The sequence below is a fragment of the Myotis brandtii genome, unplaced genomic scaffold (genome assembly GCF_000412655.1).
Source record: "Myotis brandtii unplaced genomic scaffold, ASM41265v1 scaffold191, whole genome shotgun sequence".
Classification (NCBI taxonomy): domain Eukaryota; kingdom Metazoa; phylum Chordata; class Mammalia; order Chiroptera; family Vespertilionidae; genus Myotis; species Myotis brandtii.
In genome coordinates, this window is record NW_005357115.1 from 5,790,235 (window position 1) to 5,814,035 (window position 23,801).

At 38.9% G+C, this 23,801-nt stretch overlaps 1 protein-coding gene across 3 annotated transcripts in view; it reads right to left on the reverse strand.

Moving 5' to 3' along the window:
• The window catches only part of SRBD1 (S1 RNA binding domain 1), a 158,060-nt gene extending 134,430 nt beyond the window's left edge, over positions 1 to 23,630 (reverse strand). For 2 of the 3 annotated variants that reach the window (XM_005864778.2, XM_005864776.2), the window contains exons 1-7: positions 23,547 to 23,630; positions 19,617 to 19,696; positions 15,562 to 15,739; positions 14,050 to 14,436; positions 7,009 to 7,175; positions 4,265 to 4,382; positions 2,817 to 2,955 (exon numbers count right to left, since the gene is read on the reverse strand). In XM_005864778.2, the coding sequence (XP_005864840.1) occupies positions 2,817 to 2,955; positions 4,265 to 4,382; positions 7,009 to 7,175; positions 14,050 to 14,436; positions 15,562 to 15,739; positions 19,617 to 19,696 (1,069 nt within the window). In that variant the 5' untranslated portion in view covers positions 23,547 to 23,630. Of the gene's footprint in view, positions 1 to 2,816; positions 2,956 to 4,264; positions 4,383 to 7,008; positions 7,176 to 14,049; positions 14,437 to 15,561; positions 15,740 to 19,616; positions 19,697 to 23,091; positions 23,196 to 23,546 lie in introns of all 3 variants that reach the window. The other variant, XM_005864777.2, reaches the window with a different exon arrangement.
• Between the last annotated feature and the right edge of the window lie 171 nt (positions 23,631 to 23,801).

The following is a 23,801-nucleotide window of genomic DNA, read 5'->3' on the forward strand; positions in this document are numbered from 1 at the left end:
ACATTTATGTAAAACGTTTTTTGTACTCGTTCAATAGAAACTTTTCTGGCCACTGGGTAAAGCGAGCAATAAAACTACTGGTCCGCAATGGGTTAAGACACAAAAGTATCATGGCAATGACTAGCTTCCCTCTCCAACAAAAACAAGTCTTCTAAAGCAATAACAGAGGACCTTCATATACCATATAACCTAGTGGTGAAAAATGCAGCTCTGGAGCCAGCTGCCTGGTCTAATCCTCGTTCCACCATTTACCAAATGTGCGACTCTGGGCAAGTTACTTGACCTCTCTGTGCCTCAGTTTCCTATAAAAGCAGACTAGTAATAGTACCTACTTCATGAAGTATTTATAAAGATGAAGCATGTTAGGGAAAAACACGTTAGTAGTACTGTAACTGTGCTGGGCCCTGAATAATGCCCATCATCAGAAGTATCACCAAGTACTCATCATCACATATAGTTCAGAAGCATCACCATATATGACAATCAAGAGAGATATGGTTATCAAACCTACCCAGTAGGAACTCAATATGAGTGTGAACTAAGGAAAACTTGTAGCACAGGAGGTAAAAAATAGAAGGAAAGGAAATCAACCATAACAGAAAAATTGAAATAAACAATAAACCTTTATGCATCTAACATTCTGAAAGCTTTGGCATTTGATTTTACTGAAACGTATTATGACTGGCCATAGACAGTTCCCACTGTGACCAATCTTAATACGTGGCTATACAGTCTCAGCTACTATTAAATTATTAAATGTTGCAACCCTTTAAAAATCCAACTAAAACTACACATTTAAAAAAAAATAAACTTGAATTTTACTCATTTCAACCCACCTCTATACTCAAAATATTAACGTGCTTTTTCTTGTGATTATTGTCCTTTTCAAAACAGATACTGAGATGTGTTATTTGTATATGAACAGATATATATTTTTTTTACAGACACACATACTCTATTTTTTAAATTGCAAACTCACATTTGCTGATTTTTTTAAAAAACAAGATCATGGTATGCTGTGATTCTCTACAGTTTTATACATACTATAGATTTTGTTATCAGATACTGCCCCCTACAGATACTTATGTCTCCTAGCCTAAAAAATCAACAGAGGCCAAGAGAAACGAGAATGATTGTCGGAATCACCAGAACATCACTCTCCCCATTAAATCCTATCAGCACTCCTGAAAAGGCCACTTATTCAACAAGCTGCAACCTAAGGCCCTCATTTTGACAATGAAACCAATACAATCTTGAAAGTGTCAGTTGTCACTTTCCTTGGGTTTTTCTTAGAAATAGCTCTGCCTTACTCCCTTCCTGTCTTTCTCTCTCTTGTGCACACGTACACACAAAAGGACAGGCAGATACATTTCAGGAAAAGACAAGCACTTTACTCCCAGAGAGCACAAGTGTGAGAGGAGGACTTCACTTTATTCTTCATGCACATTGAAACTGTTGAACTTCTTTCCAAAGACTAGATATGACTTTATAATTAAATAAATTTTTAGAAATAGGACAAAGTTTTAAAAGACAACATAGGAGAATCTTTATAATAAGTGAAGAATCCTTATTATCCTTATAACCTTAGGATGTAAAGATATTTTTTTTAAAAGAAAAAAAAGCAATTACTATATCTTAAAAGATCAATAAATTGAAAAAATTAATATATTAACAATAATAAAACTAAGACTTTCTATTTACCAAGATAAAGCATAAAGAAAGTAAAAACAGAAGCTACAAACTGGGAGAAAAGATTTGCAACCCAGATAACTAAAAAAAGAAACTGATGAACAAAATAGATCCAGAGACATAGAATCATGGAACAGACTGATGAATTTCAGAGGGAAGGTGGGGGTGAGGAGGTGGTGGTGGGGAGAGATTAACCGGCAAACTTATATGCATATATGCATAGCCCATGGACACAGACAATAGTGTGGCTAAGGCTTGGGAGGGGCTGGTGCGGGGCAAAGAAGACATCTATAATATTTTCAATAATAAAGATAAATTTTAAAAAATAAAAGTACATACAAAAAGAAAAGAATATCTTAAAATGATTATAAATTAGTAAGAAAAAGAGAAACAGCCCTAGCCAAGTGGCTTAGTTGGCTGGAGCAAAAGGATGTAGGTTGGATTCCCTTTCAGGACACATACCTAGTTTGCAGGTTCAATCCCAGGTAGGGGTGCATACAGGAGGCAACCAATATATATTTCTTTCACATGGATGTTTCTTTCTCTCTTTTTCTCTCTCTCTCTTTCTTTCTCTGTCCCACTTCCTCTCTCTCTAAATTAAAAAAAAAAAATCAATAAATATATTCTTGGATAATGATAAAAAAATGTTTTTAAAGAAAAAAGAGAGCCCTAACCGGTTTGGCTCAGTGCATAGAGCATCAGCCTGTGGACTGAAGGGTCCCAGGTTAGATTCCGGTCAAGGGCATGTACCTTGGTTGCGGACACATCCCCAGGAGAGGGTGTACAGGAGGCAGTTGATCAATGTTTCTCTCTCATCGATGTTTCTAACTCTCTATCCCTCTCCCTTCTTCTCTGTAAAAAATCAATACAATATATTTTAAAGAAAAAGAAAAAAGAGAAACACCACAATTAAAAAATGGGCAAAAGTTTAGAACAGATACTTCTTCAAAAAAGAAAAGCTGAATGGCTAAGCAAGAAGTATACTGGGATTTATTTTGTAAGAATTCCTTATTCTTTATATGCTATGTTTTTTTTATACAGTCATTATTAATCAAACTTTTTAATATATGTTTTAATATACGTTTTCAAAAAGAAACAGGGCTGATCTCTTTAAGTAAAGCAGGTACCTTTTACACTGGGTTGAATGTAGGACAGCAGATTAAGCATCCCTGGATTCTCAAGCAGTGTCCTGGCTGCTTCCTCTAATCCCAACTGCCTTGCTCTCTGGGCTTTGGTGCCTTTGCTCCCGGTTTTATATGGAGCTGACTAGAAAAAACAAATTCAGAAAACATACCACATCATTCAGTTTTAAAAAGCTAGTTAAAATTAGGACACAAAATCAGAGGACATGGCGAGAATGCTAAAGACATCCTATGACAGTGATGGCGAACCTTTTGAGCTCGGTGTGTCAGCATTTTGAAAAACCCTAACTTAACTCTGGTGCCGTGTCACATATTGATATTTGCAACCATAGTAAAACAAAGATTTATATTTTTGATATTTATTTTATATATTTAAATGCCATTTAACAAAGAAAAATCAACCAGAAAAATAGTTCGCCTGTCACCTCTGACACGCGTGTCATAGGTTCTCCATCACTGGCTCTATGTCAACCCTTTCATCTTCCTTCAGAGACGAATTAATATTAATTAGATAATACTGGCTGCATGAAGACAGTTGTTCTTTATCTGACTCTTTACACTTTTATGTATGCTTAAAATTAGTTTGTTTAGATTCACTCATCTTAAAAACTCAGTGCCTGAACTGCAAGAACTGTAAGGTCCTCTCCCCAACTCCAGCAAGCTCCTCTAAAAGCTGTCAACATTTAATGCTTCTACTTCTTAACCCACAGTCACTCCTCAACCCGCCATCGCCTGGCTTCTTTCCATATAGCATGCTCAAAGTGATATCAGAAAGATCCATAAGGATCCCCTAATTACCAAATATACCTTTTTCCCTCCGTATCTTGCCAAACCTCTCTGCTACACTTAACCAGTTAACTGCCACGATATTTTGAATTTAATTTAAAAAGGTCCGCCGCTTGTGTCTATAGACGCTTATGGCGTACAAATGGTTAATTATTTTACCTCCTTCTAAAACTCTTTTTCCTAGTCTTCCACAGGATCATCATCTGATTCTCCTCATACTTGACTACTCTTCCCATGTCTCCTTCTTAAGCTCTCCCTTCCGCCACCCGTGCTTCAGTGGTCCACCCTGACCTGCCTTCCTCACCAACTCCCCTTGAGTGAAATCTTCTATTCTCATGGTTTCAAATACCAAGTACATGCTGAAGACACTCACAACTAGGCCTTCATCTCAGGATGCTCCCTTAAGCGTCTCACTACTATAACCTAATCTCCTTTTCCCTATTTGATTGGGAATTCCTTAAAGACAAGCACTATGTATTATCTTTGTAAACCCAAGTGCCTAGCACAAATATGCATCTGATAGTTATTTAACAAAGAATAAATCTTTTGTTGAATTAAGTAATGATGACTGATGATTTTAGCTTCTTATACAGACCTAAATCATAATATAATCAGGTTTACATTAAAAGATAAAAAGGGCTCCTTACCACGTGTTCTAGTTCTTCAAAAGTTTTACAGTTTAGCAAAGCTCTTAACAAGCATTCAGACATCTTTCCCTCCTTCTTAATTTTCTGGATTGTACCACGAACCTTCTTAGCAACAGTCCTGAAAATAAAAACTTTTGTAATATACAAGACTGGTATGTTAAAACTTTCTCTTTGAAGCTATCTCCAACTCACAGAAATGTTGCAGGTAAAGTAAAAAGTACTTTTCCCCCCCCTCTGAACCATTTGAGAATAAGTTGCCATCACATTCAAGTATTTTATGTGCATTTTCTAGAAACAAGAATCTCCTCCTACATAATATAACAATCAAAATGCATTAATTACTATTGATGTTACTATCATCTAATCCTCAGATTTCAGACTTCATTTAAGTTTCACCAACTGTCTCAATAATATCCTTCAGAGTGAATTCAGTTAAGAAGCATGGGTTGCATGGAACTGCCATGTATCCATAGTGTCCTTCAAGCTGAAACAGTATTTCAGTCTCTCCTTCACTTCAAAGCCTTGATTTAGAAGGCTTGATTCAGGCCAGTTATTTTGTATAATGTCCCAAAGTTTAAGTTTCGCTAATGTTTACTCACAATTTTATTCAGATGGTGTTTCTTTAGCAAAAATGTGTTGCTCTCGCTGCATCTGATGTGACAGGTGGCACAATGACTTTCATTTGTCCTATACTAATTAACTTTGATTATATGATTAAGGTAGCATCTGTGGGCTTCTCAATAATACAGGTATTCTTTATTCCCTTTGTAATTAAGTATTTTGTGGTGAAGTACTTTGATTACCCCATTCATCAATAAACTTTCAATTTATTCATTGATTTATTGATTTATTACTTAATTCATTCATTCATTATTGCATTATGGATTCATAATTTCTTATTTTTTAGTGGTTATAAGCCATTGCTACCATTTATTTTAAGGCTCAAATTGTTCTGTATTTGGCCAGAAGTACCCTTCAAGCTAGAATCTGTGTCCTTTTGACATATCTTCATCATTCTCTGAGCACTTCCTTATTCTCTGGCAAAAGATATTCCAGGCTCATCTTTTACTTTCCCTGCCCCAGCCCTGGAATCAGGAGAATGGTGGTACTTAGACACCAACTTATGGGTGACAGGTGTACTCATTGCTATTGGGTATCACTGCTCAGGACGAGTACACCTGACACTCATAATTGATTTCTAAATACCGTTTTCCACTACAAAGAACCAGAATTTCATAGAGAAGCTGATTCCAGAAATCAATGTACAAGGATCAATGCACAGGTAGGGGGGCAAGGGCAAAGCACAGTTGTTCTACCACTTTATAATAATTTTTCACTGTGAATATGCAATTTTACTGTTATTTTTAATGCCTCTCATCCTATTTCATTACCTGTTCCTATTTACATGATCTGCCTAATAATGCTATTGCTAAAATGATGGGCAAAAGGCAAGGAGATAATACAAATTAATAAAAATGATAAAAAATAAAATTAAATCTAATTATGGGGGGAAAAAAGACCAAAGGCAGGAGATTTCAAATTAAAGATGAAACATATGCAGTCCTTAGATTACATCCTATATGCCTTTTACAGTCCTGGTAGCCAGGGGGCTGGAGCCTACCAGAGTCATTTTGACAAAAGACCAATGTCCTATTGGCCATCATATAAGGAAAAGAGGCATATTTAGAGAAAATACAGAAAGTTTTTCTTTAATCATATTCTTTAATTTACTTTTTAATAGTGACTCCCTCAGTTGGCTAAGTGATTTTGCCTCTCGAGTAATCAGGATCAAGGTTATTAATGAGCTTTATTCAATAACGTACAATAACTCTCCATATATTAGCATTTTAATTCTCCTGGCATTAAAAACTTCAACAAAAGGGGTGGAAAAGTTAGTGAGTTGCAAGTTCCCCCAAAATCACAGGAAGCTTATTGGACTTGTTGTAAAAATAACCCTTAATACTTTTACAATGGCTTAGTGGTAGTATACCAAATTTTAATCAAATTCTTTTTATAGACTTGAAGAACATACGCTAACAACATGGCACCTGGAATGTAGGAGACATGCAATAAATGCATTAATGATGAAGAGTGTTTTCATAAACTTTACTGAATAATACAAAGTCTTACAGTCTTTATAGTTTCTACATGTGTATTCCTGAGTTATAACAATAAGTCCATAGGCATAATATTTTTAAAAGGTACTTTCCATTCTATAACTGTATAAAACTTATAATCCCGATATAAAATCACCATCCCCTCTAAAATAATAGAAAAAGAAAATATACATATTTCCTACCAAACTCTATTCTGCCAAAGAACTTCCCACTTAGGGTCTTTATAGTAGTAAGAGGGCAGTTTTGAACAAGCTGTTGAAGATTTAGACAAAATTTAATTTTTCTGAGTTTCCTGCTGGCAGTCCTAACTTTGCCATTATACATAATCATTTCTATGAAAGATGACAGTCAAACTCTTAGGCACACACTTTCACTGAAAACCACCTTTTTGACACATGCCCAAGCTATGCGTAAACACATCAGCAGAAGGACTCTGTACAACCCTAAGTAAGTAAACTAGAACTGACTTACTCTGTCAGAATAGGACTATAACCAGATAATAATGATGCAAAACAAAACACTGAAACTGTTGAAATACACTGTCATTCACTTCCTCGCTGTTTCTCCTCATTGGCTCACATGCCCTCTTTCCCCTCACACTAGGCTCATCTCTTCCCAGTTTCTTACCGTAACTCCTCTAGGGTTTGTTGAACTTCTCTCAAGTAATCAGCATCAAGGTTATTAATGAGCTCTTTTCGGTAACGTACAATGAAGGGAATTGTATTATCATCATTAAAGAGACGAATGATGTTGCCACAAACCCAAGGTTCAATATTAGTTCTCTCAGATAAAACCTGCAAATTAAGTACAATTAGTGATTTAGAATCCTGAAAATTAAACATCTATATATAATATGTAATTTAAAATACAGCATCAAATAATGTTCTCCAATCACTCAGAAATTACTTCATGTGGTTAAAAAAAAATTTTCATTAAAAAAAATATGTCTATACATATATAAATTGACAATCATAAAATAGTCATTTCACTAATTTAATAAAATGCAATTGAAACCACTCTGCATCATTTATATTCTACAGGGTTCAATGAGATATGCACTTTTTTTTTTCTCTCAGATTGGTCACAAGGATCAAAGAGTTGGTAATTCTCGGTATTGGCATAAGTGACAAGAAAAGGCACTTTGAGTTACTGCTAGTGAGAAAGTACAATTTGACAACATCTATCAATATTCACAATATATAAATGCTTTTATGCAATAATCCCACTCCTAGGAATTTATCCTGACAAAACCTAATTTTGCTATGGGGAACTGGTAAATAAATCATGATATGCCCACAGAGTAGGATTCCATACAACTGCTCCTATATGGACTAATTTGGAATGATTGACAAGAAGTGGAAACATGGCTTACTTTCAGGAAAGATAACTGGTTGGATGAGAGTTAGGACAGAAATATCTATATCTTGAACTTTGTATCATACACATATAGCACTCCAAATTCAAAGTAATTAAGTCTTAAAAATACACTCAAGTCTACATGTACAAGTTTCAGCACAATGTACATGTAAGCAGAAGAGTTTAGAGAAGTCAGCCTAGAGAAGAAAAAGAATGAAATGCAATTTCAGTAACTCTTCTCAAAGCCTAGGCAGCTTTGTTCAAAGTAAAATATAAAAGGCCTTAAGTTTTATTAGTATTTCAATCTTGATGCACAAGATCTGCCAAAAAATAAAAGAACAGAAAAATTATTAAATAAGTATCATAATCAACTAGCTAATAAAATCAGGTAATATGTAAAATAGACTGAATTTCAAAACTGGAGATGAAATAAATGACTAAACTCCAGAGACTATTAAGACTAATTGTATCTTGAGCCAGCCATCAAGCTCAAGATCTGGGCTAGAACTCTGGACTGAGATATTTTTCCTCTGGAGAAAAACGATTTGTACGTGTAGAACCTTGAAGCTGAGGATGACAGTGCAAAGAGAATCATGAAGAGAGTATTTCAGTGTACTTTCCTGTTACACAGGTCAATAAATAAAACTTACCTGTTATACAGGTTAATAAATCTCCTTTATTGCTTCAGCTAGTTCAATTGGGGTTTTCTCTTATTTCAACCCAAAGAACTCTAATCACTGTCCTCACTGTCACAGTGTGTTCTCTATCACAGCCATCTCATCTGTCACCAAAGAAGCAAACTAAACTCTGAAATGTCTGTTCCTTCCCCTGGAACTCCTTTCTGCAAGTATATTTACCTGAGCCACAGATCAGGATTTTATGTTCTTTAGACCTTCCATCCAACATCTCTGCGTTACTAATGACTATATTTCTAGAACAAAGATATAATAATTCCTTTGTTTTTAATTTTTCTTCTTCTGTCCCAACCTCCAATGACTCTTATCTATCTACTGGTAAAGTCCAATCACTACAGCATAGTTTTAAAATTCCTTCCCAAGCTTGGCCCCAAACTTCACTGTCCTCAAGGAGTTAGCAATCTAGAGGTGAAAATAAAACGTTAATGCAACCCTGGCCAGTGTGGCTCAGTTGCTTGAGCATAGTCCCATGCACCGAAAGATCGCCAATTCAATTTCCAGTCAGGGCACATACACTGGCTGTGCGTTCACATGTATTAAGAGTGTGTATGCTGCCTGTCCAACGTGGCTCAGTGGCTGCGCATCAACCTAGGAACCAAGAGGTCACGGTTTGATTCCCGGTCAGAGCACATATCTGGGTTGTGGGCTCGATTCCCAGTAGGGGTCGTGCAGGAGGCAGTCGATCAATGATTCTCTCTCATCACTGATGTTTCTATCTCTCCCTCTCCCTTCCTCTCTGAAATCAATTTTTAAAAAAAATTTTTTAAGAGTGTGTATGCTGCCACTTATGGCAAATTTGCTCCTTGAAATTAAGAATAATAAAACTACATATAAGCAATCATCACTTTTGGGCCTCAAAATCATCCGATTTTTTCTGTCTTAATTTAAACATTTATTTTAGTCCATATTATATGCCAGTAACCACACTACGCCAGTGATAATCAAAATATAAAAAACCAACTCCCTCTTCCCAACAAGCTCACAAGCTAATGATAGGAGCATTAATAGAATGTCAGGGAACCAGCTAGAATGTAAGAAATATTAACCATGCTCTGTTAACCGTGACTGTTTTATTCTGATTAAAGACGGCACATTCTAACCTGGGTGGCAGTGGCACTGGGGACCTGGGAGCTGACCTGGAGATGCAGCCCTTCCTCCCCATTTGGAGCTGCCCATTATCATGGAAAGATTAACAACTTTGTTGCAGAAACCAGAGCCAGAAGCCAGAATCGCTAGCCCTTTGAAGATCCCCAGCCCTTTTGCATACCTGCAGGCCTTTGCAAATCTCCAGGCTGCTTACCAGTTAACTGCCATTTGGTCTACCCTTTGGCTATTTCCCCGTGTGACTCCAGCCCTCCCATATCACTAAGCCCTTTGAAGATCCCCAGGCCTTTTGCATATCTGTAAACTGCCCATTTTCTACCTTTCCTTTGTACTTCTACCTATATAAGCAGCTGGTTTATAGCGGGCTGGAAAGAGCAGATTTTTGTGGATGACCTGCTGCTCTCCCATACTGCCTGCAAAATTGGAATAAAATAAATGCTCACATATGATTCAACCCTGTCTGTGCTTAATTGGCTTGAATAGTGACAGGCAGCATGGACCCATTGTTTGTCCGGTTACACTAACAGAAGAAAGACAGGGTAGCAATTAAACTACAGTGTGATTTGTACTCTGACAGAAGCATATATTGATTGTTTTAAGAGCACAGGGAAGGTAGAAACATCCAGAGCAATGAAAAAGCAACAAGAAAATGAAGATATTCCCAGGGGGCAGGGATTCCAGGATGAGAGACTGCATATCAAAAGCCACTGATGAGAAACCTAGGCACATTTTTTTTAAGTTGCTACACATCCAGCAATGCTCAAATGTACAAGTGGTGTTGAGGTGCAAAATGAAAAGGTGAATGGTGAATTCTGTAAAGAGTTTGAACTTTAGCCTATGGCCACTATTAAGCCACTAAATGACTGACCTGCTCATTACTAGGTTTCAGCTGTTGAATCAATAGCCTGTAAACCCCTATGAGTCAATGAGATTTGTGGGCCAGAGCAGTGGTTCACCATGTGTGATCCCCAGAGTAGAAGCACATGCATCATCTGGGAACTTCTTAGCAATGCAAATTCTTGAGCCCCACTCCAGATCGACTGATTCAGAAACTCTGAGCTAGGGCCCAGCAATCTGTATTTTAGAAAAAAACGAGGCTAACAACAATGAAATGTTTAAGTGTTAAAAGGAGAGAACAAACCTTAAGGATGGGTAGGAGTAAGGCAGAGAACTACTGCAGTTTTTTACTTTTAAACCATTCACACTTTTATTACTTTAATAATTTGTATAGTTAACTGGTAGATAGGAATGAGAGTAAAGTAAAAAGGAAGGCAGTCTTGAGATTTTTTTTCCCTATAAGATTTAAATAGAGCCCTAACCTGTTTGGCTCAGTGGATAGAGCGTTGGCCTACGGACTCAAGGGTCCCAGGTTAGATTCCGGTCAAGGGCATGTACCTTGGTTGCGGGCACATCCCCAGTAGGGAGTGTGCAGGAGGCAGCTGATCGATGTTTCTCTCTCATCGATGTTTCTAACGCTATCCTCCCTTCCCCTCTGTAAAAAATCAATAAAATATATTTAAAAAAAAAAAAAGATTTAAATAGAGAGGCACTTTTTGTGAAGTGTTTTAAACTAACACCTATATGAGGCTTATTATATTCTAAACTAGCACCTATATAGGGTTTATTATATTCTAAACACTTTTACATATTCAATATGAACTCATTTAAACTATGAGAGGTACTATCATTATTCCTATTTTACAAATACAAAAACTGAGGCCCAAAGAAGTTAAGTGAATTGCCCAGTCCCCCGAGCTATAGTACCCTTTCAAAAATTTGATTGTGTGCAAAGCAAGATGATTTTCTTTTCAGGCAAAAACACAAATTAATCAAATTGCCTTTACTTCTCTTCCTGAATCCTCCTGCAGTGAAGTGAGACATGGTGCCTTCATACTGCCCCCGGAGTGTCTAAAACCTACAACAAAATGGCATCCTCCCAGTGTCCAGAGATTTATTCCTTCAAGTCTATATTCCCATCCTTCAGTTTAAAAAATAAAGTCTAGGCATCAGTTAATAAACTATAGCATTAATCAGCCTTAGGCAGCATCTACATTTTAAAAGACCTAACACTGAAATTAAGTGACTCTCTAATGAGTAGAATTGAGAATTTTCTATTCAACATCATTCCAAAAACCAGCAATTAAATACATTCCTTCTGAAAGCTGTTAATTCCTGCTATTCTTTTTACCCTTACATATTCATTTTATTGGATGACTTATCAGACACAGAAAGTTTTCTTAAAGACTGCAAAAGGAAAAACTAATCTATGCTTTTAGAAGTCAGAGTGGTTACAGGAGAGGGCATTGGGGATTAGAAAAGGTTATGAAGGAAGATTCCAGGGTGCTGTTAATGTTCTGTTTCTTGATCTGGAAGTTGGATATATGATGACCCTTCTGAACATTCATAAACTGTATACACTTAACTACAATTTCCTGTATGTATACTTCAAAATAGTTTTTAAAAACTACCAGCTATGTATTAGTAACAAAAATTTTGTTTTACTTAATTCATCCTGGAATAAACAGTTTGACCTAATGAGTGATGCTGTGCTTATATGCATAACTGCAGAGAGAAAGCCAACTCAGCTCACTCCTTCCTGTCCCACTTCTTTCCCCAATTTTGTCATCCCATAGTCTTCTTCACCCATATAATCACACATGATCTGTTGCCAGAAAGGGGTAAATAGCTAATGAAGAGGTTTTGCTTGTTCTTCCTCCTTAATTTAGAAACTTTGCAAAAATATTACATATGGCTGCTCCATTCCCCTAGCCCTACATCCCTCAAAATAGACATATAATATCAATCACCACTTTGGAGCATTTGATTTTCTCAAAAACTGCTTGCAGCTAGTCACCTCTTCAAATTCTTATAATGCTCAGGGTATTCACAACGTATTTGCATAATAATATAATGTACTTTGACAAAAACTAGCTTCTGATGGCAACCCCCCATTTGCAGCTTGGGGGACAGGCCTGAAAAGGAGCAGGTTCTCTGGCTCAGTGATCTCTAATCCCTGATTAGTAAATAGACACTATGTTTATATGTGAAGTCTATAACTAAGTCAAGTACGGGCAATGCAGTTTTCCCTCCCCAAACAAAACAGTGATGTTCCTGAGAGAACAGTGAACTTTTCAGAGTTGAGAAACATGCCTTGAAGATGGGGGGGAAAAAAGAGGATCGGGTGTCATGGTTGTCAGGGTTCATGGGGATTATCACACAAAATGAAGGAAATAAAAATGCCATTTCTCACATGTTCAATCTATAATAATAAAAGAGTAATATGCTAATTAGACCGGACGGACGAAGCCAGTGCTGCGAGGGAAGCCGAGAAGGAAGGGCTACTCTTGCACGAATTTTGTGCATCGGGCCTCTAGTTAGTAATAATTAATAATTTCTATTCAAGTAATTTCCACTGACCACTCCTAACTAACCAAGTACTTTTCAGGATTTCCCCAGAGACCTTGGACATACATTTTGCTTCAAAGCATAATATGCAGATTACAGACATTTAATTGTTCCAGACCTTCCCAACCAACATGGCATCACTGAATCTACTCTTCTCAGTCCCCATTTCCCCAACACCTGCCTCTGTTCTCAATCAGGTTTGAAAGCAAGAGTGCAGTGCTATGGTGAAGTTATTTTCTCTCCCACAAAATTGGGGAGTTTCTCCTGTTTATGGGGGAATAAAAAGGCATAGGAAAGAAAATCCACACATACCACAAAAGTTGTCCGTAAAAGTTAATTCAAAGTTAGACAAGGATGACTACATCTGGTTAAATTTTTTTAAACCCCAAAATGTAAATCACACCTAAAGTTTCCCAGACTGCAATGCACAGCAGGGGAAGGAGTGCACATCAGAATCCCAGGACAGACAACAGGGAAGGAGGTCACCCCCAAGGTACCCTGAGGGGCAATGCTATTATTATGTGAAATGTTCTCAGACTATGTTGGGGCAAACAAAAAGGTTGAGAATCACTGTTTAGGGCCAGTTCTTCTCTACCATCCCCAAAGCCAGCAAAAGAAACTGAGATAAATCCGACTTCCCCTGATATATTATGGTACCTCAATTCAAACAGAGTTTTCCTTTAAGAATCTGCTAGGTCTTGTTCATAGTTTATTACATTACACTGTATTAAACAGATGTACTACGGCCAATGACCCAATCACTTGCACGGCTTTACAGAGAAATACAGTCCAAATTCAAAGCAAAAACTTAACAAGGAACCTTTGAGGGCCCCATCTGTTGGCACACTGTATAGCATATGTTCACTAGAACACCCTGGCAGAGACATCCCTTGCCTGAGGTCACAGCTCTTAGCTAAAGAGCTGATGACAATAAGCTATGATACAAAGCAGCATACACAGGAAGGGAACCAGTGGCCAGAGCCTCCTGAAACCGCTAACAAACGGACAAGAGAAAACCCCCTACCCTTCCCTTAGCCACTAACACCCTTATGCTAGTCAAAAAGAAAGGAATCACCTGAACTAAAATACAGAAAAAGGCTGCACATACCTGTACTATGTCCCAGTTCATTTCCGCCTCCTCTACAACATTGCTGGCATTTGCTGGAAACCTGACAGGCTGGCCCTGAGGACATGATTCTGTCTTTATTTTCTTTAAAGGGGACTGATCAGATGTACAGTCATCCTCATCCTCTTCCTTCTTGCATGCCCCTTCCCACAGGGTGCTTGTGGATGGTGTCTCTGTACTGTTACTCTCACTCTTGAAGTTGCTGACTTTGTTGGTTTCTTCACCAACTTTCAGCTTTTTGGTCCTTGGAGCTGAAGGTGACTGAGCTGAATTTTTCCGTTTTGTCTTTGCTGTTTTCAGAGTCTGCACAGTATCCAATTTATTTTTTCTGTCTTCCAAATCAACATCAGCAATAAGCACAGAACTATTCTATCAAATCACAAAGAAAACACATGATAATTAGAAGATAAAAACCAATTACCATGAAGTATTACTCAGGAACAAATTATTCACACAATAACTTGGAAGAATCTCAAGATTATGTTGGGGGGGGGGAGGCAATCTCAAAAAGTTATACACTATATGATTATATTTATATAATATTCTCGAACAAATTAGTGGCTGCCAGAAGTCAGAAATTGGGGACAGGGAGGAGATGAGGGAAAGGTAGGGTGGGAAAGAACTGGGTGTGGCTATAAATGAGCAACACTAGGTCCTTGTGGTAATGGAACCACAAGGATCTGTGTGGTGGATACACAAACCTACATGTGATAAAACTTAATATACAATACACGCACACATAAATAAATACAAAGAAAACTGGAGAAATCTAAATAAGTTGAGTGGGATTTATAACCATCAAATCCTCATTGTAATATTTTCCTATATTTTGCAAGATGTTACCATTGGGGAAAACTCGATGAAGGGCACATACTATCTCTCTGTATGTTTTTTACAACTGTATGTGATATTATCTAGAAATAAAAAGGTTAATTTAAAAAAATGACTAAAGGATAGGTCTACACAGCCAGAAAAACAAAGAAAAACTTGCAATCAAAGCAGTGGTTCCCAACCTTCCTAATGCCGCGACCCTTTAATACAGTTCCTCATGTTGTGGTGACCCCCAACCATAAAATTATTTTCGTTGCTACTTCATAACTGTAATTTTGCAACTGTTATGAATCGCAATGTAAATATCTGATATGCAGGATATATTTTCAGGGGTCGCGACCCACAGGTTGAGAACCGCTGATAGAGAGAAAAGAGTAACACACAGTGACAAAAGGCAACAGGCTACACCTGCCACCAATTTATGCAGATGGATACAGGACAGAAGAAAGTGTGACAGCAGGGTAGTGTCAGGGAGTTTGCAAAGCAGTCCACACATGTCCAGAGGCCACCTGATGCACAGCCCCCACCACATACGTGCCCAAGTGACAGCTCAGGTGTGAAGGAATGAGACCTGGCACTCATTTGGGCACTAAATACAGGAGACAGTAACATCACCAGTTAGGAAAGCAGTGCAGCGGCCCTGTGTCCAGCTAACGGACCTACCAGCTCCTTAACAACCACGCCTTCCGAGCCATCGCTGATCTTTAGGGTATTCTTCTTCCCCCGGGGCACCCTCTTCGGTTTGGACTCCTTGCAAACAGGCTGCTTAGGGTTTCTGGGGACTTTCTTTTGGGGCTCCCAGGCACTATCTTCCTTGTCATCTTCTTCAGAGGCAGATGATCTAGGAGTAAATTGACAGAAAAATTGCAGGAAAAATGAAGCCAGGTGTCAAAGCAAAAAAAAAGAACAACCACAAAAAGACAAACATACTTCTTGAAAAAAGAATAAAGTATGTGGTGTTTAATATAAAATGGAGTGATATGAGCACAAGCTATTAACAGGTATTACTAAAAACTGAAAAGTTAATCAGAGACCAATGTAAAAATAGCCCCCGATATGCTGTAAATCACAGGTCTCTCCATTCACCTCTCACCTAACAGACAACTATACACACACATACACTCAAGACATAGGAAGTCATTTATTACAGTCAGCAATGAACTGGAGCATGTCACACCATAGTCACTGTGAGGTTTTCCATCTTAACAGTGAAAAGCACTTAAATAATTGCCTATGTACTAACCGTATTCATTTAAATTGTATTAGGTTATTCAAACCAATGTAAGGAGTGGGAAATGGCTCTAGGAAACACACTCAATTACATAAAAAGCCACTACCAAGACCTTCCAACTGTTTTGTTTTTGTTGTGTTTTTGTTTTTGTTTTTCTCCCAGACCTTCCAGAGTGGGAAGGAATAAGATGCATCTTTTGTTTTCATTTTTTTTTTAAATTGATTTCAGAGAGGCAAGGAGAGGGAGAGAGAGAGAAAAAAACATCAATGGTGAGAGACTCATTGATTGGCTGCCTCCTGCACGCCCCACACTGGGGATCGAGCCCACAACCCGGGCATGTGCCCTGACCAGAAATTGAACCGTGACCTCCTGGTTCATAGGTTCATGCTCAACCACTGAGCCAGGCCGGCAGGGATCCAACTGTTTTTACTTAACCCTTTTTTTCCTTTCACAGAACGGATTTGTTTCCTGATGAAACGGGATCAGGTGCAGCTACAGTACAACATTTCTAACAACTCAAGAATCAAACTCATAGCAATAGCAGAGCAAAAGCAGCATGTGAACTTTGGGAAAGGAGCATCATGCTCCGTCAATCCAGTTAATTTTATTTCTTCCCACAATGTAAAAGGTCAATATTGGCAGGAAGGATAACTACTTCCTTCACTGATTAGTGAATAGAGATGTTTGGCTTTTTTAATGTTTAAGTTCTGCCTAGAGGCAAAACTTGATTGGACGACTGCTTAGCTAAATTATGCCCTAGGAGAGCAGAGTTACAATAGGTCAGTGGTTCTCAACCTTGGCTGCACATTAGAATCACCTGGGAATCTTTTTAAAATCCTGATTTCTGGGCCTCATCCTCCGGAAAGTCTGTTTCTTTGTTATGGGGTGGGGCCACAACATTAGTAACAAAGAAACAGAATTTCCGGAGGATGAGGCCCAGAAATCAGGATTTTAAAAAGATTTCCAGGTGATTCTAATGTGCAGCCAAGGTTGAGAACCACTGCGATAGGTGAAGCTACTGATGGACTCTAAGTGAGTTATCTTCAGAGGCAGACACTAGCTAAAGCCTAAGAGCAGTCATAAATAAATAAATAAATAAATAAATAAATAAATAACACCGAAAAGCATTAAAGTAACATAGCACAATAACAGGTGAATTAAAAGAATGAGATTTTAGAAAACCAAGAAATCAGAAAACCAGGGTTCTGCTCTTCATGCCATTACCAAACTGAGCTGAATGACTTCATTTCACCTCAATCTCATCATCCCCTAAGCAGGAATTATTAACTTTATTTCACAGAGGGATAATGCAAAGATTACATGACAGGCACAAAGTGCTTTCAGTTATTAGGAAGAAAAACTTAGTACAGGTATTATTTTATTATACATGAGGCAGTTCTAAGACAGCTAGTCAACACTCATTCCTAATCGCACTTGACCTCTCAGCAGCACAGGGCACTCACTCCTTAGAGCACATCTTTCACACCTAAAGGACACTGCTCCTCTGGTTTCCTCCTGCTTCCCTGGCAGCTTCTCCTTAGACCAGCGGTTCTCAACCTGTGGGTCGCGACCCCTTTGGCGGTCGAACGACCCTTTCACAGGGGTCGCCTAAGACCATCCTGCATATCAGATATTTGCATTACGATTCATAACAGTAGCAACATTACAGTTATGAAGTAGCAACGACAATAATTTTATGGTTGGGTCACAACATGAGGAACTATATTTAAAGGGCCAGAAGGTTGAGAACCACTGCCTTAGACCCTTTGCTTACTTGCCCTCCTCTCCACAACCTTTCAATGTTGGGAACCTCTCAGACTTAGTCCTCAGCCCTCTGCTCTCTACACTCTTTTTACTAGATGACCGTATCTCATCCTATAGCTGAATATAGAGGAATCTCAATTTTATGTCTCCAACCTGACCTGAACTCAAGAGGATGCCCACTTTCACTCAATGTCTAGTGATCATCTCAAACTTACCAAGCCCCAAACAGATCTCCTGATATCACCACCCTCACACCCGATCCTCCTCCAGTCTTCCCCAATTCCTGTCTACTCTATCTTTAAAATATATACCAAATCAAACCACTTCTCACCCATTTTAATCTCATTTCCAGTCCCTCTCTGCCTTGGTGACTCTGGTCTGGCCACTGGTCTTGCTGTTCCCTGAACACTCCAAGCTCATTCCTGCCTCAGGTTGTCACACTTGCTGTCCCACAACTTGGAAGATCCATCTATTCCTTGTCTATTGCAAACTACACTCCCAAATCTCATTTAGATCTCTTGTCACACACTCTAAAAGAACTTTCCCAACTACTGTAACCAAAATGTCTCCCACTCCAACCACTCACCATGCTCTCTTACCTCTTGTCCTCTTTTATGTTTCCTTACAGTACTATTACTGTCTAACATTAATCGGTCGTTTATTTAACAAATTTCTTCAGGGCACCTACTATGGTGCTCTCAAGCAGAAGTTCTCAACTGGGGACAATTTTGTCCTCGCAGGAGGGTCAAGGAGAATGGGAGGATGCTATTGGCATCTAGTAGATAAGATACCCCAGATGCTGCTCCATTTCCTATAATGAAAAGGACAGTCCCCCACAGCAAAGAATTATCTGATCAATAGTGTAGAGATTGAGAAACCTTGCTCTAAAGCAGGGGTCCTCAAACTTTTTAAACAGGGGGCCAGTTCACTTTCCCTCAGACCGTTGGAGGGCCGGACTATAGTTTAAAAAAAAAACTATGAACAAATTCCTATGCACACTGCACATAACTTATTTTGAAGTAAAAAAACAAAACGGGAACAAATACAATATTTGTATTTGCATGTGGCCCGCGGGCTGTAGTTTGAGGACCCCTGCTCTAAAGCAATACAGGGTGGAGCAAAAGTAGATTTACAGTTCTGAGTATGTGAAACACAGGGTTTATTTAATTATTGTATTATTTTCCATATGAGCAACTGTAAACTTACTTTTGCCCCACCTATATTTAAAAATTCCTTGCTTTCATGCAGCTTACATTATAGTGTAGATCTTATGTTAAATCTTTAGTTTGTTGCCTGGTGTGGCAGGAATGAACCTATGAACCAGGAGGTTACGGTCTGATTCTGATTCAGGGCACATGGCCAGGTTGTGAGCTCGTTGCCCAGTGTGGGGTGTGCAGGAGGCAGCCAATCAAAGATTCTCTCTCATCATTGATGTTTCTATTCCTTCCTCCCTCTTCCTTCCTCTCTGAAATCAATAAAAATATATGTATTTTTAAATGTTTAGTTCATTATTTTCTTTCTCCTTGTTCTGTTACCAATACCAAAACAGAACCTGGAACAAAGCATGAATTTAATAAATATCTGTTGCATGAATGATTGAAAAAAAGCACAGCCTTCTTCAATCCAGATGACTTAGAAGTTAGTGAAAGAATGCATTAATTCCCTAAAATATACACCATTCTCCCACCCCACCCCCCCCATAAAAAGAAAACAATATGCTTACAACTCAGAGAAGGAAGAAAATTCATCTATGGGTACTGCGGTCTGGACCTTTACTTTTGCTCTTCTTGGCAATGATGACATCTGGAAGAAATAGAACATGAAATCAGCATGATTTGAATCACCTGAATGACTAATGACTTATTTTGTCTGCAAAATGTGTCATGCAAAACTAACACTCCAATAGCTCTGCTGTTAGAAAATGCTGTCAGGGGGAAAAATAGGGGTCATTTAAAGCCCAAACACAGGTTTCCCCTCTTATGTGGCTGTGGCTGCCAATTATAACAGCAGCTAACACCTTTCCAATGGTTTCAAAAGCCTGATGAGTGTGAGCCATCTTTGGTAAAATACTAGCTCCTATAGGGTGACAATTCATAGTTTTTTAGAATTATATGCTTGAGTATACTACAAGTGTTTTTTAAAAATATATATTTTATTGATTTTTTAACAGAGAGGAAGGGAGAGGGATAGAGAGTTAGAAACATCGATGAGAGAGAAACATCAATCAGCTGCCTCCTGCCCACCCCCCAACTGGGGATATGCCGGCAACCGAGGTACATGCCCTTAACCGGAATCGAACCTGAGACCCTTCAGTCTGCAGGCCGACGCTCTATCTACTAAGCCAAACAGGTTAGGGCAGCAAAACCCATTTTTAAAAATCTGTTTCTTCTACTAAAACTAATTATGTTAAGGTGCTTGGTGAACTTTCTACAGGGGCAACTCGAGTAGCTAATGCTCAGTGCTCGTGTTACTCTACCCATCAGCATCACTGACGTGGGGATGTGCCCGAAACCGAGGTACATGCCCTTGACCAGAATCGAACCTGGGACCCTTCAGTCCACAGGCTGATGCTCTATCCACTGAGCCAAACAAGTTAGGGCTACAAGTGTTTTTGAGGGTATATCAGACAGCAAACTATAAAATATATAGTTCTTTATTAAACTACATCTAAACTATAAACTGTAAGAACTATTTTCCCTCTTCTATGTCTTCTTACAGTATAAAGAAGCTTATATGCAAAGTTGACGATGTTGATTGACTGAGTAGGCAGCCAAGTTATTCCTAAAACAAGATAATCCATTCCCTTATAATAAAAGTTTCAATATTTAAATAACAATTACTAAAGCCATTGAAAAATATTTATCAAATTCAAAGGCCCAACTCTAAAAAATTAAGACAAAGAGTCAGAAACATCATATGATACAGGAAATAAGCAGATTTATTTTAGCTGATAAATTATCTAGGGTTGAACTGAAGTTTAAATACCAATGTTCTTAGGAACTATTTATCTACCTCCATTCTCTAATATTCCCTTACTGTGTGTCATAGGATTTGTTAGATTAACCAAAATTTAATCTATTTCCATGTGGTTTTTTAAAATATATTTTTATTAATATCAGAGAGGAAGGGAAAGGGAGAGATAAAAACATCCATGATGACAATCATTGATCAGCTGCCTTCTGCACGCCCTACACTGGGGATCCAGCCCACAACCCAGGTATGTGCCCTGACCTGGAATCAAACTGAACCGAGACCTCCTGATTCATAGGTCATCACTCAACCACTGAGCAACACTGCCAGGCTATTTCCATGGTTTTAAATACCTATATCACCTACTTAACCCACTCCTACCCCATCTCAATAAATTGCGCCACCATCCACCTAAGATAGGTGATTTTTTGCTAAGCCAGAACCTTCAAAAAATGTTAACAGCTTCATTGAGCTATAATTGACATGCAATAAACTGTACATGACTTAAATGTACAAATCTGATGTTTTGACATATGTATACACATCTCCACAACCAAGATAATGAAAATATCCATTATCCCCCAAAGTTTCACTTGCTAAGTGAAAGCCTTGCAAATCCTTTTTTCTTTCATCTCCCACATCCAGTCTATTAGTAAGTCACAAATTTTTCCTCCAAAATATATCTTAAATCTCTATAATCTTCAGTGAGTCTTTAGTCCCCAATATCTCTCACCTGGACTACTATACTGGCCTCTTAACCGGCCACTCTGCTTCCACTCTTGCCCCTACAACCCATTCTCCACATACCAGTCCAGGTCATTTAGAAAATGCTTAAAAACCATTTGATGATCAAATCTTATTTTTTTACTACTGCCTTCTAAAGTGCCCACAGGACTGGCCCCCGCCTACCTTTCTAACTATATGTAACACTTGCTGTATCTCCACAACCATAGTCACAACATTCAGTTCCTGTAACAAGCGTGATTCTTTCCCACCACAAGTTCACCCTGGGTGGAGTACTATTCCTCCTGCTCACCAATAGGCTGGCTCCTTCTTATCTCTTACAGCTTAGTACAGCAGTTCTCAACCTGTGGGTCGCGACCCCTTTGGGGGTCGAACGACCCTTTCACAGGGGTCGCCTAAGACCATCGAAAAACACATATATAATTACATGTTTTTGTGATTAATCACTATGCTTTAATTATGTTCAATTTGTAACAATGAAAATACATCCTGCATATCAGATATTTACATTACGATTCATAACAGTAGCAAAATTACAGTTATGAAGTAGCAACGAAAATAATTTTATAGTGGTGGGTCACCACAACATGAGGAACTGTATTAAGGGTCACGGCATTAGGAAGGTTGAGAACCACTGGCTTAGTATTTTAGGCCTAAAATGGGTGTCCTGAAAATAATAAGACCCCGTTTACTTCCTTTATACAGTACTATATAATATAGCCTATAACTATCCTTACTTATTGTCTGCATCCCCCAGGCTTACTTCATGACAGTAAACACCATGAAGGAAGAAACCACGTTAACCTTATTCATTTCTGCATCACACAGAGCCTGGCATTTAATAGCTGCTCTCTAACTACTTGTTCAATGAACATAAGAATATATTTTTAAATGGTCTCTATAGAGGAATACTGTATGCATTTGTTTTCCCCATTACTATTAGGCAAAATCACACATTGTTTTCTTGAAAAAGTGACGGTATGTAAGACCATTCTTATTCTTAGTGGCTTGAGATGTTCCAGTCTACCAAGTTGTCTTATTTCTCTGGGCACATGAGCACATTCAAGTCAATAACTTGGGAGGTTTCTGTGATGTTACTAAGGGGAAAAGCACTAAACTAGGGCAAGTGAAGATCGGGAGGAGGGCACGGAGGAACCTGCATACACACGAATATTAAAATAGGAAAAACCACCACTTAAAAATGTAAGAAGTAGAGCAGAGGGGAACAGCTTTCTAAGAGGTAGCTAGAGAAGTTTCCCCGGGGGGGTACCATCCTAAGTGCTCCGAATGTCAGCGGATACCCAACTGAGTAACACAAACAAATACTAGACCTGAAAGAGCCTCAGAAATCAGAGGCTCGCGATCTTTATGAATGAGATCCAGCGAGGTTAAACGGTTTATGCTAAGGGAAGAGCTATGTGGCAGAAGGAATAGAACCCAGAGCCCCCAACACCAAGACGAGGCCTGTTTCCCATTCCACATACATTAATCACATGCTGTCACGTAGGAGGTTCCAGGAAAGTTGCCTAGTTTCCACTCCTCCTTCCCTCAACAGCTGTTCAGCGCCTCCTGGATGCCGGGCTCACCGCTGAGAATGAAATTGATTCTGCCACGATCCGACAGTAAAAAGGATGCTTCCTCCCCCATCTCCGAAAATGTGAGGTATAAAAACCACCCAGGTTTGCTCGGGCTTTCCTTTGTCTGCCTCTATGAGCTAAGAGCTGCATTTTTTTTTTTACTAAGACCCTACGAGGGGTTTTCTGGATGCAAGTTGGTAAATACAGAACTCAAACACTAAAAACTTCTCACTTTTAAATAGAGATGTTATTCCCCCAAATGAGCGCTCAGAACTGTTTGCATGGCCCCCATGACACCGGAGCCCGGACGCCGGGCTCAACCTAGCCCGCAGGCACACCGCCAAGGTGGACGCTCAGCTCACCTTCCCGCACCACGTATCCAAAGGCCCGGGATTCTGTGTGTGTGTGACCGCGTCTTCCGGCTCCCGCCGGAAGTTTTTCAAACTCCGGAAGTCCCGCCTCTCTCCTCCTTGACTGACTGCAAAAGGGCTGAGCTCCCGGAGTAGGGTGGAGCCAAACTGGACCGAGAGCGAAGGGTGGGAGGGCGAAGGGGGCGGGATGGAGGTGGAGCCTCACGTACAGCAGTTGCGGACCCGTTTTTCTTTCTCTTGAACTGC